The 24,248-nt window shown below is 38.5% G+C and overlaps 1 protein-coding gene across 5 annotated transcripts in view; it reads right to left on the bottom strand.

Moving 5' to 3' along the window:
• Positions 1–5,860: 5,860 nt before the first annotated feature.
• Positions 5,861–24,248, bottom strand: part of pcbp3 (poly(rC) binding protein 3) — a 108,698-nt gene continuing 90,310 nt past the window's right edge. For 2 of the 5 annotated variants that reach the window (XM_042002225.1, XM_042002226.1), the window contains 6 exons: positions 22,967–23,041; positions 16,041–16,082; positions 15,007–15,085; positions 9,954–10,006; positions 9,325–9,494; positions 7,717–8,532 (listed from right to left, as the gene is read on the bottom strand). In XM_042002225.1, the coding sequence (XP_041858159.1) occupies positions 8,478–8,532; positions 9,325–9,494; positions 9,954–10,006; positions 15,007–15,085; positions 16,041–16,082; positions 22,967–23,041 (474 nt within the window). In that variant the 3' untranslated portion in view covers positions 7,717–8,477. Of the gene's footprint in view, positions 6,978–7,716; positions 8,533–9,324; positions 9,495–9,953; positions 10,007–15,006; positions 15,086–16,040; positions 16,083–22,966; positions 23,042–24,248 lie in introns of those variants that run through there. The other 3 variants (XM_042002228.1, XM_042002230.1, XM_042002227.1) reach the window with 3 other exon arrangements.

The following is a 24,248-nucleotide window of genomic DNA, read 5'->3' as shown; positions in this document are numbered from 1 at the left end:
CTTACTTTCTTGTTTATGCTAGCAGGTTCCGCCATCTCAACAGGTCTTCTTGCCACCCAACCACACGCGCATGCGCAAAAAGATGTAAACAAAGATTCGCCTATAGCACAAGCCAGCTTCTAATGCTAGCACTACCCGACATGGCAAACTATAGCAGTACGTCTTTAAATCAAAGAATATTATTGAAAATAGTATGTTTTTCTTTAATATATAAATAAAGACCGCTTGAACATCTTACCTGTGATGCTTCACTTGAGCCGGTAGCTCCTCCCGCTGCAATTTCTTCAGCCATCTTTGAAATTGGAGCTTGTTGTGTTTTGTACAATCGGCAGATCGATTACTCCTCCCTTGTGACGTCATCTGAATACTTTTCTACTCGTACCCAAAAACGTGAATTCGTGTCCACACAGAATAGGAGACTTTGTCTTCGTAGAAATTGGAGTTGTATTCACAAGATTTTGCACTCACAGCTTTAAGATTCATACTCACATAAAACAACTCCTAATCCACAAAATTGACCAGACGCACATATATGACAGCCTTGATTTGTGTACAAAACTTTTATTAACACAAAAATACGACTACAAATCTTAGAATCATGCATACGTCTTTTTGACAGCTATCTTATACGATAAAAAGGGCCTTCAGTCAAATCTGTATTTGTCTCCTTGGGCAACTACCATGACCTTTCTTGCCTCCAGTGTCGGGATCACTATTGTTCGGTGATGGTTGGAGTGGCCATTGGCGCGGATTGACTGCCATGTTTTCATCAGTCTGTTTCAGGGTAGCTGTGGCTACACATATAGCTTACCATCAAGTATGAATGAGGAGTAAAGGAATAATGGATCCAATGTAAAGCACCTTGAAAAGTGCTAAATGCATCCATTCATCTATTTTTGACCATTTATCCAGGATCAGGTTGCAGGGGCAGTTGCCTAAGCAGGATAGCCCAGACTTTCCTGTCCCCATTTACAATTGCCAGCTTGTCCCTGTCACGGTTCTGCTGCTTGTCTTTCCCTTTCCTGGCCTTTAGGTGGGGCTGTGCAGGCTTGAGGAAGCCTTGGGCAGGGTCCGGTCTGCTCCTGCCTCCGCAGCTGTTTTCCATTTACCCTCATCAAGCCTCCCTTTATGAGGACTGCAGGAGCAACCAGACCTCGCCAGATTGTCTCACTGTTTCCTTGGTAAATCCGGCCACCACCAGTATTACTTGTGCTTCTAGTCGAGTACTCTGACCCCGCCTTGACTTTTTTCCTCCCTCCTAGCACTGCCTTGCTGCTCCGGAACTTCAGTTCGCCTCCACCTCCAGTCTTCCTCCAACGGTCGACCGCTTGTTACCTTCACCTACCTGCCTGCTCGCCCCACCCTCCTCCAGCTCAGGTACTGCAGCAGCTACCTTTCCCCCCACTCAGGATTTCCACCTGGATTCAGTAAGCCATCCACTAAGATTGGATCTCTGGATATTGTTTAATCAGGACTGCCACTTATCGTTCTCCTCTCCTCCCAGAGATCCAGAAACCCCGGACACTCCCCAGTCCTGACCGCTCTGAGTCCAGTAAACAATAAAGTTTGTTCTGTTTCTACAGTGTTCACGTCTGCTATTTGGGTCCTGCTTCACCTTATTCAGACGGCTGGACTCAGCCGTGACAGTCCCAAGGGATCCTGAGGCGTTCCTAGGCCAGCTGTGAGATGTAGTCCCTCCAGCGTGTTCTGGGTCTTCCCCGAGTCTCTTCCTGGTGGAAAATCATATCATCTGGCTCCACTCGATGCGGAGGAGCAACAACTCTACTCTGACCCCTCCCGAGCTTCTCAACTTATCTCTAAGGGCGAGCCCGGCCACCTCATTTGGCCAAACTCATTTTAGCCGCTTGTATTCATGGTCTTGTTCTTTCAGTCACTACCCACAGCTGACCATAGGTGAGGGTAGGAATGTAGATTGACTGACTGTTAAATTGAGAGCTTTGTCTTTTGGCTCAACTCCTTCTTCACCATGACAAACCGATGCAGAGTCCGCATCACTGCCAATGCCGCACCGATCTGCCTGTCGATCGCCGGCTCCATCCTTCCCTCACTCGTGAATAAGTCTTGAAATCCTCCACTTGGGGCAGGACCTCATTCCCAATCTGGAGAAAACACCCCATCTTTTTCCGGCTGAGGACCATTGTCTCGGATTTGGAAGTGCTGAAATCGAATCCATTGTTATTATTTTAGCTTCACTTTGAGAAGTAAAAATTTGTTTGATTTTGCTCTTTGTCTTTTTTTTAATCATGCATTAGGTATTTGTACAGTGAAAGTTGTGGTAATATTGTGTTGCTGAAATTACAGCACAAAGGGTCAAATTATGTTAGAAACATAACAAAACAACAAAATATTTAATCTCTGTAATTATAACACTTTTCAAACACAATCCACAAAAAGACACAACTTGAGTCAAGGGAAGAAAAAACACAAACTTTATTATCTCCTCTTTACAAAACATTGCAGATTCAACCTCAACAAATAATAAATCAAACAGACCTTCATGGAGCAAATGATCACATCCAGTAATGATATGACTTGTCAAACAGCATAAGAAATATATTATCTCAGTGCTCTCCTTTAGTTTTTTGCTGCTCTAGCACAGAAACAATCGGTAAAATGACAAAGGTGACACAATGGGATGCGTCCACCTTTCACAGCATCAGGATGATGTCAAGATCAAGCATGCAATGAATCAAAAGGAAAAGTAATAAATTACCATTAGCATCTTAGATGATGTAACTTACAGTTATGATCAGATTTTGGAGATTGAGGACAGATTTTAGATGATATCTAATGTTTCATTCATGAAATGTCTGCACAGTGGGAAGCAGATGAAGAACGACCTTTAGTCTGACTTTGGGGTGACCATGTTTCAAGTTGTTTAGCCCCAACACGCCTGATAAATAACCCAAGTTAAGCTACTTTTACTGCAGCTGGTTGCCAAATGAAACAAAATACAGTGAAATTGTATCTTTTCTGCAAAAACTTGGCACATTTTTTTTTAGGTTATTCCAGGAATTTACGTTGATATGACCAGTTTTTTTCCCCACTCAGCTGCTATGACACTCACACTACAAACATAACATGAATGCAGCATTTCTTAAATCTGTCAACTCACATTTCATCTGTTCCTCTGAATGCAGCAAGACGAGTGCTTTACTGCAGGTTTACATTCTCGATGTACAGTGAGTGTAAAAATGAATGCATCAACAGCTACAGCAACACTTTACTGACTCATCACACTCAGCTCAGATTAATTCTGATGAAATGCAAAAGACCAGAGCCTGATGACTGCAATAATATTCTTGCAATAGTTTCTATAACTCTGATTTGAGGACATTTTGGAGTTTGGTTATGACACTAAATCAGGATGTTTGTTGCCCTGCTCGCTTTTGTCCTCACATTTTTCCAAACACACATAAAAGAAAAAGGAATTGGCAAAAAAAGTCATGTTTTTCATGAAGGGATTTTTTTTTATTTCATAGCCTCCAAATGATAACTGATAACTAAAAACGCCTTTTCTCAGAAGATGCAGTAAAGTTTTATTTATTAAGTATTATTAAGATTGTTATATGTATCTAGAGTAATACATTGAGTTACCTTCCTTATCATCTTTCTAACAGTAAAAACCTACTAATAAAAATCCCCCTGTGTGCTAATATGTGCATCATCATTCAGATCTGATGTACCTGATTAAAAAGAGATCCAGTTGTGCTTGAAAGTTTGTGAACTCATTTGATTTTGATATGTTTTTGGATAAATATGCTTAATCTAATTTTCATACAGTAATAATAACAATGAAAACAACCTGATTAAATAATGAGAATATTGAACTTGATTGATGTCTTGAGAAAAATCTGTCAGTATAACGTAACTCAACAGAAAGGTACCATCCAAGATCAGCAGGGTTCTTTAAAGTCCGATCACAGCAACTATTTCAAAGTGTGTGATGATATAAACAAAAGAGATGTCTGAGAAGCTCAGAAAAAATGTCAATCATGCTCATACAGCTGGAAAGGGATAGAAAGCCATCTCTAAATGGTTTCGATCTCATCAATCAACAATCAGACTGATTGTGTTGAAATGGAGGAAAATCAAAGCTATAGTTGCCCTCTCGAGGTACAAAAGATCACTTCAATAGCAAAGTTTGTTGTTTACAAGACAGAAAGTGAACTCAGAATAAGATCTAAACAACTAAAGAAGTTCATTAACAGATAACATTGGATGTCTGAAACTATAGAATTTAAGGATTAAAAGAATAAACGTGTTTTTGGACCGTGATATGTTGTTTCTTTATAGACAGAATAGGCTCCAACCCCTTTCAATGATTATAGAAAATGAATGAGCGAGTTGTGTTTGGAGAGATGAAAACACCCTGATCCCATGTGTGAAGCATGGTAGGGTATCATATGGGTCTGTTTTCCTGCATCTACGCCTGGACAGGCTGCAGTCACCAGTGACTTTTAGAGAAAAATAACAGGACATGTGTCTGGGAATTTAATCTAAGAAATAAGGATGCAAAAAAAAGGATTTATAGGAGAATAAAATAAATGACTAAATGGTCGAATCAAAGCAAGTACTTGAGCTGTAGCACTTTTTCCATTGGTTGGTGATAAAACTTACTTTTGCTGTTTTAATTAAGTTGAAATTGAGAGACTTGTAAAACCATTTTAAAGTAATTACTTTTATTTGTTACAAGTGATTGAATTAGGTTTATTCATGTTAATTTAATAAGTTAATTCAACTCAAAAATCCGACTTGTTTAAATATTTTAGGTTGTTTCGAATAAATAATCTTGACTCGATGAAGTGGAAAGTCAACCTTAAAGATTCTAGTTCTCGAAAGACTGCAAAGACTCATGGGAAATGCAGGAACCGTTTGTGATTGCTACCCATTGAATTTGATTAATTTTGCTTTACGGCCTGCATGTTTAATGTTGTTGTGATGATCGGTTCTGTTTGAAAGTTAAAGTTGGCACCATGAGTGTGGAGGACGTTACAGGGTGGGACACCCACCACCACCACCAACACCAGTAACACCGAGCACCCTGTTCTACAAGTGATAGAAAAAAATCTGTAGAATGACCTGAGGTTTTGTCATTATGTCTCAGCACTACCTACCTTAGTATCATACACCTGTTATAAACAAATGATTAATTTAAATGTGCAGTGCAAAAAATGAAGTTACTTTTGGGTGAATCAAATATTATTCGAAGCAAATTCAATTTTTAAAGTTGACTTTCCATAAAATTGAGTCAAAGTTATTCAGATTCTTTATTTGAAAGAAACAAAATGATGAGTTTGCATGAAGTAAAAATGTTCAGGTTAAACTAATAACATCCACTGACTGAATGCCTAAATATTAGGTGACAGATTACTTTGATATTTTACTTTATATATTTCAGAGAGCAAATCTAACAAAGATGTCATGAAGGGACCTGAAAGGAACAGTTTATATCAGGAAATCTGTCAAAATCCCAAAAAGAGATTATTCTGTAAACAAAAGAATGAAGAAAAACCTAAAAACAAGATGATGTGCAGGACTGATCCAGCGTGAAAAAATCTGATAATTGCTTGCACATTGACACCAAAACATTGGAAAAATAAGTTCACAAACTTTCAAGAGCCACCACAAGTGGCTAAATTAAATAATTATAATTAAAACGCATTTTAAAATACATTCAGCTTCACGTTGTACACAGTCTGGTGATGTGGATACAGCTCAGATGCCCAACCTGGTGTAACCAGCCGGATGATGAACTTCTATGTGACACACACCATAAGTGTGTAAGCAAAAGTAACAACTGATTTATATGTAGATATACATATAAATATGTACCTGCAGGTTTCCAGTGTTTTATTAATGCTGATGATTGACATATGCAAACCAAAAAACACACCACTTATTCTGTAAAATATCCAGTGTGCTGTGAGGTCGAAGCTAAAGAAACAGATGTGATAATCATGAGAATTTTTCATCCCCCCTGGCAACCCCCAACATCGTAAAATGAGCTACATGAGAATGCAAATGTACTGAAGACAATTTCCAGACTTTTCCAGGAGGCTCATGCCTATTATACAGAGCTACTATGAGACTGCAGCATGAATAACATGATTACATGTCTGTGGAGTACAGGTGAATAAAATGGGGTTTACAGATCGCATGCATTTGAATTTTACTCTGTTCTGGGGTCATTTACTGAAACACAGCTTCATTTTTCCATCCCAGCTTTTTGTCGGGTGTCACATGGAACTCGGAGAGACTGATATTTCCACATCAGCCTGAATGTTTATTGGCCTCCACTCTCAAACTGGAGGTAGAGTGACAAATATATTCATCCTCCATTCACCACTCAATCCATTTCCACCTGTCTGATTTTCAAATAAATTTGAAATGTGGGAGTTTCATGCAGATTGATCCGAAGTGTACGACACTGAGACAAACAGGCAAATGTCTACAGGCACACTGTGGACTCATCAATCATAAGAGTGAAATAAATTAGAATAAAATATCTGTGCAGCTGTATGTTTAACATTTCTGTTAAGCAATGCTTTTGTCACAATTAGCCAAGAAGTGGGTGGTTGAGTTTTGGTTTTCTTAGCATTCACATTAGGGTATTTAGCCCTAGAAATCAAAGGAGAATCAAAGCAATGTGTTAAAACACGACGTAAAAAAAAAGCGGTGCAGTGTGTGAGATGCCATGACAAGTACTAGAGTGTCAAAAAAGTAAAGCCTCCGGAGAAAACAAAGTTTCAGAGAAAAGTGAGGAATCAAGGTAACAGTAGGCAGAATCTGTACACAAGTTTACAGTAACTACTAATAAAGTTAAAGCCACTTCATTATCAGGACGGTCAAACAGAGAAATCAATAAACTAGGTGCAATGCCATTTGCTCAAGGGTCATGTGATGCACTGGGTAGAAATTAGAGTGTGCCCATTCCAGTGACTTCAGACGTCAGCCTAAAACAGTTCAGGGAAGAGGGGGGTGGGGAAGGAGGGGGCGTGGGGGAGGAGGGTGGGGTTGAAGGGTGGTAGACAGAAAATAAAACAACTGTGAACTCGTTCTTAAAAGTGAAAGTTATTCTGCAACGGCAGCTTGAATCTGCTGGCACATTTTTCTTCACAAATGCTGGACACCATATTTTCATTGTATCATTTTGCAACAAATATTTCTATAAATGTGAAAACGTAACCATGCAGCACCAACCCCCCCCACCCACTAATAACTCAAGAGGCCATGCACTGGACTGAAAACATGGTGTCATAAAATTGTTGTATTCCCTGACACAGGCATCACATCACTCTTCTTTCTAGCATTGCTAAATGGCAGTCGTGTGTTGCGTCTTTTTTTTCTTCGCTTTTCTTCTTTTCCTTTTTTTATTGTTTTAACTTTTTTTTTTTTTTTTTTTTACTTTTTAGCCAATGACATATTAGGACATAAAATGTTGTGCCAAAATCTTGAGCCACTCTTCATACGTATTTAGCAAGGAAAACGGTCTTTGCTAATTTATCTGTTCTGTGGAGACAACCTCAGTCCATAAATGAATTAGATGATTTTAATTCAGTAATTAAGAAACAAATAAAGAGAAAACATTCATTTTGAAATTAGACAAACATCTTGTTCCTCTGAAGAAAAACATTTTTAAAAAGTGAGGAGTGGCTCAAGAGTTGTTTGTTTTTGTTTTATAATAGGCAAATAAATACATCTATTTTTAATGACAAAGAAAAAAAAACATTATCTTGGAGTGAGACATGCTAAATAAATAACTGAAAAAATAGTTTGACATAATGGGGGGAAAATACGTTTATTTTCTATCTTTTTTTTTTATTTTTTTTATCACATCAACTGGTTAACCATGAAGCTAAAAACCTGTTAGCTCAGGCGCAGTCTTTTGAAATTAGTAAAAGGATTACAGTTTAGACTAAAATGCGTCTTTTTTATGAGTCTTTACATGCAGTTCCTCTTCCTAATTTCTTTTATACGTAATTCACAAATCTTTCTGTGCCTGCATGCACAAACACCTCACAGGGATGTTTGGATGAAGTGGGGAGTCTTTGAGAGCCACAACAGTCCCATAGACATAGAAACTGCCCAGAATTATCCTACCAATCTAATTATCGCCACCTTTCCCCTCATCATTACCAGATACACATTGTGTCTAGCCTAAAAAGTAGCGGCGCTCTCTGTTTCCCACATCTTTGCTAAGCTAACTGTCTTTGTGATAAAACTCCATATTCAATAAACATTTGGACTGATTTTCTTTCTTAATCTGTGATTAAATAAAAAGTAAATAAGCGTATTTCCCTTAAATGTCAAACTATCATTTTGTCACTACCCTGGCAGCAGATCTCTCACAGATTAATTCTTCGCTAATATGCACAACCAATTGAGTAAATGGAAAATTCCACAGGAAAACACATAACACATGTTTTGATGTTGGAATCACATTTGGGGTGACTTCAGGATGTTGTCATGGATGAGGGGTCATTCCACATGCCAGCCACGTCCCTGAACCTGCCGTTGGAATTGTGGGAGAGCAGTAGCCATTAGTTTCTTTGTGGACAGTTTTTAAAAATATTCTTTTAAAGAAGTCATAAACACAAAGTCCTGTTTGCCGAGTATTCGGCTTCTCCTGTGCTACAGCTGATAACATTTGACTTTGAGGTGCAGGTAGCCTGTGGACATCAGTGGAGCTGCAGATTTGGCATTTATTTCCACTGTCAATAATGAATTAGAGGTTTCAGTGGATGGAGGGGAAATGAGGTAATGGAGTACTGGCAGAGAAAAAAAAAGAAAGAAAAAGGAAAAAGACTATCTAAAGTATATTATTGTTATGGACAGTATTGTACCATTTATTTTCTCCAGTAGTATTTCATCACATTGATGACTTACAAACAAAGAGTTTATATTAAAATAGTCATCATGGACAAATAATGCTGACCTTCCAAACCTGAAACAGGCATTCGAACATTAGATTATTTATTCTTTTACAAACCAGTTTGCTAATCTGCAGACTTTCCCTCAAAATCACAGTTTCCTTGTCCACTTCCTTTCCATCAACCAATTATTTTTATTCCAACAAAACCTTTTTGCAGTTTGATGTCCACGCCTGAAATAAAGTAGGAAAAAAAATCTTTTTTTTTTTTTTTGCAAGTCATCAAAGTATCATCTAAATGTCTTTCCTTGCTTTTCCTCAGAACAAATACAGATAGCGCTTCTCTTGGTCCTTCACTGCCAGCAGGATCATTCAGATGTTTTTATTTTTTAGTTTGCACTGGAGCCCTGCAGTTAGAGTGAAAAGGTTACCTGGCATTGATGAGATACTGGGCCAGGCTGATGTTAGCAGGGGTCCCTGTGATAGTGATCTGGCGCTCTGATGAACCCTCCATTGCATTCGCAATTTTGATCTGCGCCCCAGACATCTGTCGAATCTCATTTATTTTGGTTCCCTGGCGTCCAATAATGCAGCCTATTAGCTGCAGGGGGAAAAAGGAAAGGTCTTTGAGGCTAAAGAAAAATCTCTGTGCTGGATTAAAACATTTCAACTTAATACCTGATACATTTAATGTCAAAAGAGAAGTTTAATGGCTTATGAAATAGTCTCCATTTGATTCAAATTCAGGACATTTTGGTCGGTAGATTTGCTAATGGGGTGTGTTATGGTATCTTAATGGTTAGTACTTAAATTTAGAGGAATATTGTTGGTAATTTTGATAATTCCTTCATAAAAAAAATATGTGCTAAAAGCTAAGGAATAAGGGTAACAGCTTCTAACATTTTTATTTTTTTCTGAAGATTTGTCAAACAAAGATTAAACCTGCCATCCCTCCAATTAAAAGTGAACCAAAATAGATCATTTACACTAAGAAGTCTAATTATCTTTGAAATTATTTGCAGTAAAAATGTACCAGGACTTATTTTAAAGCAGTACTCACATCATTAGGAATGGTGAGTTCATGGGTGCTGGCTGGAGGACTGGCATCCAAAGCTGAGTTGGGGAACAACAGTTTAAAAAACATTTGAATTAAAAAAGGCACTTTAACATTGACAAAGTGTTTTAAGGAATAATGCTACTATACATTTACACTGTTTAGAATTCAACAAAAGCAAATTTGAACATAATTTTTAAATGCGTGCTCCCTTTTCCATCCTTTCTCATTGCCAGCAGTAGTTTGGTTACTCTGAACACTGATGAGTTGAAATCTGATAACCACGACTTCTCTCCAGGTGTTGAGACTTCAAGACGAGTCGCAGGCATTTCTAGACATCCTACAGGCTGGGGTGCACCAGTTTTGATAAGCACAGTTAACCTTTTTCTAATATTTTTTAGGTCGCTGACAATGATTGACTGGGCCAAAGCTGGTAACACCCCACAACGTAACTCAGACTGTCAATCAGTTTCATTGTCAGTATTATTATTATGAATTGACTATTTTTGATTTGATAAGATTTTGTTTGTCTACAGAGGCTGCTCAGCTGTACATGCACGCAATGATTCCTTCACACATCTCGTATTGTGTAACAGTTTGGGGTCAAGCAAGTCAGAAGTGCCATCTCCTATGTCATTATACAAACAAGGTTTAGATAAAAGATCATTCTGATCTATTAAATAAAATTTACTGATTATTACTAATTTTATAAAGTTTTTTCTAAAATTGACCTTTAAATTTTTTAATGACTTTATTCCACAACCTTTTAGTGAAATAATATTGAGGTTTAGAAGTACAGGCGTGAAAACAAGGGCAGCAGCGCACGGTGAATGTAAATCAGTGAGATAAAAAATAGCATTGGGACTACCTTCTCTCTCTTTTACAGGTCCACAAATCTGGAATGCCCTACCAACCACTAATATAGAGTATTTGCTAGCATTGTTTTAATCTATTGTCCCTGTTAAGTAAATTTTTAATAAATAAATATTCTTATCTGCAAGTTATGGCTGTCAAAATAAAATGTTGCTGTTGAAAAAAGAAAAGTAGAAGAGCAGAACCTACTTTTACAGTCAAATCTGTAAAAATCTGGAAATTTGGAATTTTGCAAACACTACCAGTCAGAAGTATGGACACACTTACCCATTAAATTTGATCAGAAAATGTGTTTAAACTTTTGACTGGTGCTGTCTATATTTTTTATAGTTTGCATACATATACACTCGCTGGTTACTGGCTTCATTAGGTCCACCCTGCTAGTACCAGGCTGGACCTCTTTTTCCTCTAGAACTGCTTTAATTCTTGGTGTCATAGATTCAACAAGGTGTTGGAAACATTCCTCAGAGGTTTTGTGCCATTTTGACATGACAGCATCACACAGTTGCTGCAGGTTTGTCGGCTGCATCCATGATGAGAATCTCCCGTTCCACCACATCCCAAAGCTGCTCTACTGGATTGAGATCTGGTGACTGTGGAGGCCGTTGGAGTCCAGTGAACTTATTAACATGTTCTAGAAAGCAGGTGGAGATGATCTGAGTTCTGTGGCATGGTGCATTATCGTGCTGGAAGTAGCCATCAGAAGATGTGGTTATAAAGGGATGGACGTGGTCAGCAACAATACTCAGGTAAACTCAGTTGGGCCAACTAAAGTGTGTCAACAAATTATCCCCCCCAGCCTGAAGCGTTGATCCAAGGCAGGATGGATCCATGTTTTCATGATGTTTCCACCACATTCTGAGCCTACCAGTTCAATGTGGAGCTGTAATAGAGACTCATCAGACCAGCAACTTTTTCCATCTTCTATTGTCCAGTTTTGAAGAGACTGTGTGAGTTGTGTTGTAAGGAAAAATCTACCACTCAGAGCAGACAAGATTTACAGTTTAATCAGAAACAGACAAAATGAGGGGGCTGAATGCCTTGATCCAAGTTTTCACAGAGTTTTATACAACTGTAACTCTCCCTTGAGATGGAGACCCTGTTCCTGTCTTTCCTTTAATATATTCCTTAAATAGAAGAGTCAATTCAACAGTGTATGCTGTTTCCATAAGTCATTATAATGACCTGTGTATGCATTACATATGTAGATGTACTAATCTATCCAGATATCTAAACACCACACACCTGTTGTCCTGGATCATCAGAACTCCCAACAATTGGAGCCTCAGTTTCCTGTTCTGAGCTGACAGGAGGCACCTGGTGTGGTGCATCAACAAGACATTCTAGTCCAGACAACTGCTGCTCACTGGATATTTTCTCTTCTTCAGACCATTCTCTGAAAACACTAGAGATGGTTGTGTGTAAAAATCCCAGTAGATCAGCAGTTTCTGAAACACTCAGACCAACAACCATGTCACTTTCAACGCAACGTAAGTCCCATTTTTTAAAGCACATATCTTCTACCAGAGGCCTGGGCGTTAATCCAGTTCTTCCTAGGATTCTTCTCTGGACAGAGATCTCTGATGGTGTTCCTTGGATCTGTAGAGCCATTCCTCCACTCTGGAGGCCACAGCACCGAGTAGTCCAGTTGTACCAGTTGCAAAGTGGTACCAGTGGCACCACTTGGCCTCACACCCCATGTCTTTTCAACTCCCTCCTTCAGCACTTGGTATTTTTGCAGCTTCTTCTGGTCCCTCTCCATGATGTTGCTGTCATTCAGGATTAGGTCTATCACTACTTCCTTCTTCTGCAGCCTATCAACCACCTCAATGTCCGGTTGATTAACCATCACCAGTTGACCAGCCTGGATCTGGACGTCCCACAGGATCAATCTCTATTATCTTTAATGGGTTCCCCCAGTAGTTTCACCCCAAACTCAGTACTGATGTCCTGTATAATATTCCAGTTACCTTGTTATGGTTTTTCATGTATACTATACCCTCCTGCATTTTACACCCTATGTGCTGGACTGTCTCAGAGGATTCTTCTCACAGCCTTCTTCTAGAGGTCTTGTCTGATTTTTCTGCTGTATATACATATACACACATATGTATGCAAAATAGTTGGCATACTACAACATATATGCATTTTGTGCTGCAGTTTGAGCAGAACGACCTTAGTGCTTAGGCTTTTCAATAAGTTGGGGCTGCCTTGTGTGACCCAGTGTTTGGGTATAGTGTCCTTATGTTCCACCTGAAATCATTCCCTGCATCAACCTTTAAGATGCAGACCAACAACAGGACTGATGTAAACATGCTGCACTTAAGCTTGACATCATTTGAACTGGAACATGATTTAAAGTCTGCAGTGTGACTTGAATATTTAACCTTCTTTGTTTTTAAAGATAGTAAGTAATTTATGCTAATTAAAGCAACAGACACTCAGTTCAGTGTCACCACATTCCAAGTGGATGGAAAGCTGTTAATCCCTGAAATACATACATGTGACTTCTGCCTTTAGGGTGATATCAACCTTCTCCTGTAATTAACTTTATGAAAGTAGAATATATCCAGTGAGACTATTTCCCAAAGTAAGAAATTGTTCCTTTACGCATGGAGACATAAATATAAATCTTTAACTTATGTTTTCCTGATTTAATAAAATATATAGGGTTTGATGAGTCATTTTTTATTCTTGCTGATTCATTATCTTATTCCACATGTCATAGTAGTAATCTTCTACTGATTATTATACAGTCCCATTTAAAATGTCTAAAATTTAAATAAAAGGTAAATGTATTGAAGTGTTTTAACATATTTTAACATATTGTAAATCAATCAAACCCAGTTAAAATGAGTACAAAGACAACATAATGTAACACATTTGATACATACTGTGGCACATTATGGTAAAGCCTCAAGATTAAAGAAATTAGAATTCTCTGCCCATTATCTGTTGGATCAAGTGTTAAATAATAAACTTTAATTGACATATTTTCTATATAATTTTACAGACAAAGATGACCTTAGGCACTGTGTCTTCTATTTTTCACAATAATCCGTGTAATAATAATAATATTAATAATAATAATAATAATAGTAATTAAAATAATAATATTAATAATAATAATAGTAATTAAAATAGTAATATTAATAATAATAATAATGTTTTGTGATTGCAGGAATTTCAGGGATTCTGAGTCCATGCTGTGATTTCCTCAAAAAAATAATGTATCTTCTTAATGTATTCCCCAAATATCAAAGCCATGATATATTTGTTCTCATAACGGTTCACGATTTCTCCAGATTCTCTGAATCTATCGAATATGGCGAAGATAATGGAACCCGGAAACTTTTTTTTCTCAATTTTACACTAGGAAATCTTATTTTTGTTGAATGCTGTGGAGCTCTTCTTTCCCCCTCCCTTTTCTACATGGGAGTCATGGGGATACGATGACGGGGACTTATAAACTTTATTTGTACTCAGTGGTAACAATGACATTGTTATGATTACTATTTACATATATACATACTCAACACAGTAGCCTAATGCTTGTTTCCATTATTTTTTTCCCTTTGTCACTTACGCCATTGCAATGTAAACTTTCTTATATTTTAATTATATTATGTTAATAGAAAATAATAAGAGGAAGAAGAGGAAGAAGAAGATAATGACAGGCATAGTTTAGGTTGGTTGAAGGTTGGTGATTTTAAATTCAAAGTGAGCATTTTACCAACAACACATTCATTTGTTTAATACATTTCATATGTTGTCTTTGTAATTTCACACATAATTGTTTGATTTTATTTGCATTTTGAACTTCTTTTTGAAAAGATACACAACTATTTCGGATTATATGTCTTAGTCAAAGTTTTCATCTTTAATGTAAAATGCAACTTAAAAAGGTGTAAGTTATTATTTACTGTTACCAAGCAATAATACCATTTTCATAAATAATGTAAATGGGAAGGCCGGTGTAATTGTTTTTCCTTTTAATGCCATAATATCAAACGAGGCAAGGAGAAAATATATACATGGAAACAGAAAACAAAAAAGGATAGAAACCACTGGGACCAAGACATGCTGTGCCAAAAGAGAGATAAGGTGAGAGGTAGGTAAAGAGGAAAAAAATGATTCTCTGGATGCAAAGAGACAAAAGTATCTATCAGGCCTTGTGGGTACGTACCAGGGAAAGCAGGGGTGGTCTGTCCGAGAGGGGTAAAGGGGGTTTGCTGCATAGCCAACTGGTGGAGCTTGGTCAACTGCTGAAGGGTTAGGAGGGAAAGTAAAACTAAGAGGTTACTGTTACACAGGCCACATCAACAAATGAAGCCAACAAAAACTAGAGTGACATAACAGTGAGGAAAAGGAGGCCATGACACAGAACGGTGGAGGACAAAAAAATAAGAGAAAATGAGATACAGAGAGGATGATTGTCATGAAGATATATACAGCTTATCTGTTTTTTTTTCTTTTCCCCTAAAACTTCAATACTATATGTATTTTTTTTTAATCTACTTGTTTGTACATTCATTGTAAAATGCACAAAATCTTTTAATTCGCCTGCTCAGATATCTAATGTCTTACAGTTGTCACAGCTAAATCACACCCAGAGAAATTTTGGTTTTACAAGCATGTCAAGTCATGCCTCTCCACAGAACATGGTCACAGGTTGTTCGTCCCCTGCTGCGTATAATTTTCATCAGGAATGAGAGAAGATGGATGCTTTAAAGGCATCTCTCCTTTTAAGAGGAGTTTTAATGAGGGTAGAAGAGGGTGTCAAGCCTGAACTTGAGCGATTGTAGCGTCAGCCACCACTTCCACTGGCATCAATCACCGGCCAACTTTGAATTAGTGGATCTGACACAAGGTAGCTCTTGAGATGCTTTCGCGACAAGGACGGATGAAGGCAGATTATTAATGGAGACTATATGGTTCGCTGGAATTAAAGGGGTGTCTACATCAAATCTGGCCTCACTGTCTTTGCCTCCATGATTAGCACCAAGACTCAGTGTTTTGTAATCGATCAGATTTTTCCCATGGTTGAGCTGCGGTATAACCTCAAACCGCAGACAGACAGGGATTTTGGAAGCGCAAGCACTGTAAGCCTTTCTCCTACATAACTTCTAAGAGCTGGTGTACATATGTAATCTAATGTGTGCTATTAACATAACTGAGTGATAGGTGAAGCTGCTGACTGAATAAAAATACACAACTTACGTCTGGGTGTGGTATGGCATACTGTCCCTGAATTGTGTAGGCCTGAAAAGAGGAAGAACATAGCATATTTTAGCATTAAGAAAGAGAAATTAAGATTATTTAGTCTTTGCTTTCTCTATCACAGCACTGCAAAACCCCCTTTGCACATTTAACTCAAGTGACCATTTATATTTAATATTGACCATTACCATATTTATAGCTGCAACAAAAACAGCATGTGATATGTGCACAAATATTAAATCATCATTTAAAGAGTACTTATCCAGCAAAGTCACAGAACTTCAAAAGGGTAGCAGACTTAGCAGAACTCATGCAGATTTTGTTGCTGGTTGATGAGGCACGAGCTTGTGATGGAATATTTGGTATGTGACCATTGACATCATTGTGATATGGCTGTTATCCAAAGTATAATGCCGCAAAGACACCTGCGTCAGGCTATTAGCAATAGTTGAACAAGTGACCAGCAGGGTTGCTTTAGAATCAGTTTTACCTGGTGCATGCCATTGTGACCTTTGAAGTAGCACTATGTAACTTTCTGACCTTAAAAGTATTTGTTTCTGACTGGTTTTGATGGTGCAGTGAGATTTATTTTGTCCATTCCTGGAAGCCATCGTGCCCAGCAGTCTGAGAAACTGCACTTCACAACTTTTTTCCAGCATCGCCTTGCGCACCACATTACATGCAAGCAACTGGATATTACCACATCAACCGTTTTGAACATGAACCAAGAATGATCCATAAAAGAAACACAAGAGGACATTATTGGAGGAAGAGAGAAAGAGAAAGAGAAAAAGGGACAGAGCAAGAGATAAGACAAGAGTTAACATCATATTGACTTTTAATCACTGGAGAGAGCTCCAAGTAAAGGTAGGATGCAAGATAGATACTGCATTAACATCGAAACTGAGAAAATCTGCAAAAGTTCAGTGGTGCTTCTTCAAGTCAAATAAGCTAAAGGTATTTTTGCTACATTGCTATAAAAATATTAGAAACTAGCATGCAAAGTCATCTTGAAATGACAATTATGACAGTTGAGAAGCAGTGTTTGTTCTTTATTGTACAGCTGACAGTGTATAATCCAAAATACTTATTAGACTGGTAATAAAAAGCAGATATCATATGGTACCCACATGCTACCTTGCTAACCAGCTGAGGTAGGCAAGGCATAAGTGAGAGAAAGTCTGATGTTCCAGGTTGTCTGTTAGCCTACGTGTCAGCTCAGTCAGCTACAAGTGGCACTTTCCCAGAAGCTTTAAAAAATGCCATCACTGTCAAAATAGCAAGATTGATTAAGTAAAAAAGTATCTTATACCAGTTCAAAACGCAGCTTAAGTAGCATTAGGTTATGATTTTCCATTTCTGCCTCTCCTTTTTTCTCATTATTTAGAAATGATATTCAACATATATATATATATATATATATATATATATATATATATATACATATATATATATATACAGTTTGCCTATCGTGCAGGTGTGGGTGTGGAGGATGCTATTCTCTACCTCCTACACCGTGTCCAAGTACATCTGGATAAGGGGAGGGGCACAGTGAGGATCCTCTTCTTGGATTTTTCAAGTACCTTCAACACAATCCAGCCCCTGATGCTTCTGGACAAACTGAGGGAGATGCAGGTGGACCCCTGCTTGGTGTCCTGGATTGGTAACTACCTCACAGAGAGACCGCAGTACGTCAGGCTAAAGGACACCACATCTGACACTGTTATTAGCAGCACAGGAGCACCCCAGGGGACGGTGCTGGCCCCCCTCCTCTTCACACTCTACACCTCAGACTTCTGTTACAACTCAGAGCTGTGTCACATCCAGAAGTTTGCAGATGACACAGCCATCGTGGGGTGTATCAGGGATGATGGAGGGGATGAGTACAGGAATCTGGTCAGTGACTTTGTCACCTGGAGTCAGATGAACCATCTCCAGCTTAACACCTCAAAGACTAAGGAGTTGGTTATTGACTTCAGGAAGTCCAACCCACAACCACGTCCAGTGACCATCAGGGACAACAAGGTGGAGATTGTAGACAACTACAGGAACCTCAGGTTGTGGCTGGATAACAAGCTGGACTGGACATGCTGTACAAATCACCTGTACAAGAAGGGCCAAAGCCGTCTGTACTTCCTGCGAAAACTGGGATCTTTTAACATCTGCAGGAAACTCCTGTGGATGTTCTATCAGTCTGTGGTGGCTAGTACGCTTTTTTATGCTGTTGTCTGCTGGGGGGGGTAACATGACAAAAAGGTGTGCTAACAGGCTGGAAAAACTCATCAGGCGGGCGGGCTCTGTGGTTGGCATGAAGCTGGACTCCCTGGTGACAGTGGCAGAGAGGAGAACACTAAAAAAAACTACTGTCTATTGTGAATGATGCCAGTCACCCTCTGCACACTGTCATCAGTGCACAGAGAAGCCTGACCAGTAACAGGCTGCTCCTCCCCAAGAGTAGTACCAACCAGCTCAGAGACTCCTTTGTCCCCCGAGCCATCACACTGTACAACTCTGCATTAGGCAGGAGGGGAGAAGGAGGGGGGAGAGGGAGGTGTGCAGTTTGCCTGATACAACACATGCACAAAAACCCATACAAACAGTTGGATGTTTGTATGGGTGATGATGATGATTTTATACGTGCAATAGTGATCTGGGAATCTGTACCACCTCTACTGTGTTCAATGCTTGTTTATATTGTTTTATTTAACTTATCTTATTGTTATTTATTGCATTCTATTTGTGCTTTTCTTGCACCTTGTTGCCTCTATTTTGTTTTGTACCTGTATATGTTGTGTCTTGTGCTTGTCCTGTTTTACTGTTGGTGTTGTATTGCTGCTGGTACCCAAATTTCCCTGAGGACTCTCCAAAGGGATTCATTAAGTATTCCTATTATATATATATATATATAAACCTCTGCTATAAATAAATTAAATATGCTAAGATTCTAGATCTATTTTGTGTATTTTTGTTGGTTCTCTGCTAATGCTCTATTAAATCCTTGGGCATAATGTGCCTCACAAAGACATCAGGCAATAACTTACCATCGGTCTGTCCACCCACAGTGAGTGTGTTTGCCCCTTCAAAATTGCCTGAGGCTTGGATACTATGTCGCCAAAAAGCCCCAGTATCACTACTGTGCTAAACAGAAGCTCCTGAATTGGAATCATTACAAGTAATTATGTGCTGTGTTTCTCAGATGAATATCTTTACTTTACATCTGCAGTCTTCCAGCAGGGCACACTAAAAACCATACAAGGTAGGCTGAATGCTACCTGTCTTATAGAAGAGATCTGGATATTTTTTGTTTTTCTCACTAGTTTTTTTTTTATTTGTTTGTTTGTTTTGTTTTGTTTTTTGTAAACATACAACTGAATTAATTTTTCTATTTAACCCTTTAAGCCCGAGGGTTTTTGGAGGTGTGGTTTGCCTGAACAGACCTACCCAAATTAAATCAACAATAACTCTGTAATTTTTTGGTCAATGGATAGGTAAGACCCTATGGAATATAAATCCAGTGTCAGAAACATTGTGAATGTTAACATGTCTGTGCAAATTGTCATAAACCATAGATAAAAAAAAAATATCCTCTGCAAATTTTTTTGTTTTTTTGTACACAGATGAAAACATCATGACAGAAATCATTCTGTGCATAAAGATACCACTGCATGGATTCAGCAACTCATTGACTACAACTGTACAAAGTTTCATTAAAATAGAACAAAGCTCATAGCTTTTATGCAGGTTTTAGTGTGGATAGTACCAGGCAGACTTTTTATTTGGCCACTTGGATACCCAAACTGTGCCAAATTGTGCTGTGTCTGTATTTCCTCCAGAACTTCCAACACGGTGTATTTGGTTCTTTGTAATTTCTTGGACATGTTTATGGCTTTTATCCTCTGTTCTAAATGGATAAAAAGTTATAATGAAGCAAAGAAATGAAGGTTGTTTGATATTCGCTCTTTCCGGTGCGCCCACGTGCGTAACTGCAGCAAAATGGCAATGATGCTCCTTTGTTTACGCGCAAGCATTTATACCTGATAGATAAAGTGTCGTTCAAGTGTAAGATATCGTCGGAAAGCTTGTAAGATGTAGAATTCCACCAAACTTTATTTACACTGCCAAGACCCACAACAAGACAACAAAATGGCTGTGAATGGGAGCATATGACATGTTAGCACATGACGCAGATTCACTATTATGGATTACTACGCTGTGAGTTTTGGTCGAAGAACAATGTGGATAGACTGAAAATGACCACAAAAAGGTAAGGAAATAAAATATGTGGCTGTTTGTGAGAATAGCTTTGGGATATATCCCCTGTTGGGATATATATATATATATATATATATATATATATATATATATATATATATATATATATATATATATATATATTTTTTTTTTTTTTTTTTATGGCAATTCTGTGCCCCTTTCAGCAGATGGCAACCTAGGCAACCGTCTAGGAGCAAGCTGCTAATGACCTTGATACTTGCATGGGCTAAATATAACAAGCTTGCAGAACGCAACACTCAGCTTCAAGCTCAAGTGCTTGACTTAGAGGCCCGTTCCTGGAGATACAACATTAAAACTGTAGGTTTACAACAGGGGGAGGAAGAAGGCAGGCCTACTGAATTCATCTCTACACTGATCCCCAAAATGTTTAGTGACAAGCACTTCCCACATCCAGTTAAAGTCAATCGGGCGCACTGCTCCCTTCAGCCGAAGCCGGCCACCGGCGCCAGGCCGCACACCATCTTAGCACACAGTCACCATTTTCAGGAGGAGGAACAGATTCTTCGCCTCGGCAGGTAACAGTCATAGAAAGTAAGGGAAACTGGGTCCTGATCTAGCCAGATTACACCAGCAAGGTCATGGCTCAGCTCCGCACTTTCAAAGAAGTGCTAAGTGTTCTACATGATGAAGGAATGAAACACAAGCTTCATGTTGATTTCTGTGTTGGCGGGGCAACCATATTTTTCATTGACCCAAAGGTGGTGGCACAGTTCTTGGGAAGAAATCAAGCACGTGAAGGAGAGTAGAAACACATACAGTCATTCTTTATCTAACTCACAGTTGTGTTGAGGTGAGACAGCTACTTGATTAAAACAGTTGATTGCTGCTTACAGCACTGGGACGTGTCTGCAAAATGTTTTATAGACATCTGCCATGAAAGAGGTCTTTTTTGAAATGCTGCCACGTGTTCACAGCCTGAGGTGCAAATGTTGGTTATTTCTGTTTCATTAAAATAGTAATTTCGCTACTGCGGTATCATAATGTTTTTGTTATTGTGAGGTTGCAGAGTGGGGGCCAGGGGTAGTACAGTCTAGTTATGGTAGTTATCTGCCCAGCAGCTCTTTTTGGGATAATGCGGGATGCTATGTGCCAGGTTTGGGTTGGCACAAGGAAGAACCCAAAACTCATATTTAAACAAAATTTTCAAGAGTTTACTGCTAATCTTAAACAAAATGGTTGCATAAACTCAGTTAAAATGGTTTCTCTTACCAGGTTTCGCTATCTCTATCAGAATCTTCCTTCACATCAGCCTTTTTTTAAAAGACCTTGACTCCATCATTCTGTTATTTATTTGGAATTACAAGAATCACAGAATTTTAAAACACCAACTACAAAAATCCAAACCCGAAGGGGAGCTGGGTTTTACAGATATTTAAACATTATTATTGGGCTGCCAAGATCAGGGTTCTGATGTGCAACATGGAGCTCTGGACAGTTTGGCTCCCAAGTCCCCATCATGGTTAAATATGGCGGCAAAATCTGTAGTTCATTCCTCCCTTCCATTTTTGTTATTCTCCAAGATAGAGAAGCTTGGAATCATAAAAAGTCAAAGTTTTGTTGTTAAACACTGTTAGAATCCTGATTCGGGTGAAAAGGGTCCTCGGCCTGGCAGCAACTTCTGTACATCTGTATGAACCATTCCTTTCCTTTACCATCAGAATTAGACAAAACCTTCCAGGTCTGGGGAGAGAAGGGTCTCACATCTATTGAGCATTTATATGTGAATGGACATTGTGCCTCCTTTGACATACTGAGGGTGAAGTACAGATTGTCCCATTCACATCTTTTTATATGTGACTATGTTAGTTCCAAAGTCCCTCATTTCCAAGCTCTCTAAGGAGCATACATTTTTGGCCTTTTGAAAAACCCTCCTGACTCCAGGCATCTCATTTCTGCTTTTGTATGTCTGTTTGATGGCTGTAATGTGGTTGTTACAGATAAAAAAGGGAGGCTTGGGAGGAGGAGCTGGGTGTTGTGTTGTCAGAAGCTGTGTGGAGCAAAAATTTAGCCATGATATCAGCCTGCTCGGTTAACAACAGACACCAAATAATTCAGTTTAAGGTTGTTCATCACCTTCATTATTCTAAACTCAGACTACATAAGACTGATCCTTCAGTCTCACTTATGTGTGACACATGTGGCAGAGGGCACTCTGTCTCATTCCTTCTGGCTCTGCACAGTATTGACTGGATACTGGGACAAGTTATTTGACTGGTTCTCTAAGGCGTATGAGATATCTTTCCAACTGAATGCTGAACTTGTCATCTTTGGCTGTTCACAGGCTGCAACAAACCGACCTACAGTTGATATGAGGCTAGTTGATATTATCTTTGTCATACAAATGGAAGGACTCAGGTCTAAAGGGCTAACTCACTTGGAAAGTTTTAGTTTAACTGGGACCCATTTCTTACCTACCTTGACACTATCGGGTCAAAGTGAGAGCCTCACCTGGCTACTCTCCCTGGGACTTGTTTGAGACTAAGTGTGTACATTTTGTATCTATGTGACCGGCAGTTTTACTCTTAATTCACTCTTGATGCTTATTTTTTAAACTGGTAAAATAAAATAGCAAAAGAAAAAGTAAAAAAAAAAGTTTCCAACTGCTCGCACAATATGAACTTAAGCTAGCTTACCTGGCCACCAGAAAAAATGACTGGGGTGGAGGCAGGCTTTGGGCGATAAGGAATAGTGGCACCTTTTGGTGGGGACTAGAAGAAACAAGAGAACAAGAGAGACACTTTTATCAACACTTATATCTGAACAATGTGCTAATTTAGCATAGCATGATGACTATAAATTAAATGAAAACAGCTACCTTGGTTAGCTCTGTCCAAAGTTAACGAAACATCAGGTCCTCTTTATTTAAATGAGAATGTTAATACCTTTCTTGAATGTATCATGAAATATGAAGCCATGGTGAGCTGCCAGTAACCTTAACATATCAAATTAACCTTGAAAGAGGTTGTATCAATTAGCCTGACTCTTTATTTAATCCACTTAGCAGCATCTCCAGTGCCAGGACAGGAGCTCGATGAGAAAAAACCATCCACTCTCATAATGTGTCCAATGAATTTAAAGCTACTGGTAAACTTAAAGACTAACAGACACTATCAGCTTGCCTAACTCAAACATATTCCTGTTCCTTCACAATCCTGCTCAGATCGATCTATTTTTAAGCATCACATTCATTAATAGCCTTGTGTTCTCTATAGTTCAATATTATGTGAGCACACCAGTTTTGTCATAACACTGGTAGATTTAACCTTAATTTCAGTGGAGGGATACATGGGGAAAAGGTCCTATACTTTCATTTAAGCTACATCTCAACAAAAACTATTTTAAATTTCTTTTGGTAGATCTCTTTTCCCCCAGTTTGTTGTTGTTTTTTTGAGTGAAATATATTTACGTTTAGTCATTTGGCAAAGATATTTCTTCAATGCAACTAATGAGTAATGAAATCTGGATTATTCTCAGAGTAAATGCAGGAAAATCTATCTTCGATTCACATGGTAGTTCTCATTCACACTTAATCACATTTATAATTTGTTGTTATCAAACTATTTTACAGTAACAGCAGAAAAACCACAATGAAACAATACTGGGTTATGAGCTATGAAATATATTGTTTATGAATACAAACAGAGCCATGAAGCTCAGAGGCACTAGCAGATTTCATTTATGGAAATAAGAAAACTAGAAACCCTTGCAGGTGTGCTCTGCATTAAAATGTTTATGTTTTTCTCACAAATGCACTGAGATCTTTTTACGTGGTTTCAGTGAGAAGCCAGGAGAGTTGCAAAATTACTGTAATGGCCCTGAATTACTGATTCATGCTGTGCTGCGGCAACAAGGCTATTCATGAAAGTGAGAAGGCAGCATCAGATCTCCTAAAGTGCTGGTGTTAGAATCCACTTA

This window comes from Melanotaenia boesemani, chromosome 12 (assembly GCF_017639745.1).
Source record: "Melanotaenia boesemani isolate fMelBoe1 chromosome 12, fMelBoe1.pri, whole genome shotgun sequence".
Taxonomy (NCBI): domain Eukaryota; kingdom Metazoa; phylum Chordata; class Actinopteri; order Atheriniformes; family Melanotaeniidae; genus Melanotaenia; species Melanotaenia boesemani.
The sequence above is the reverse complement of the archived record's forward strand: the minus strand, read 5'-3'. Positions and strand labels throughout refer to the sequence as shown.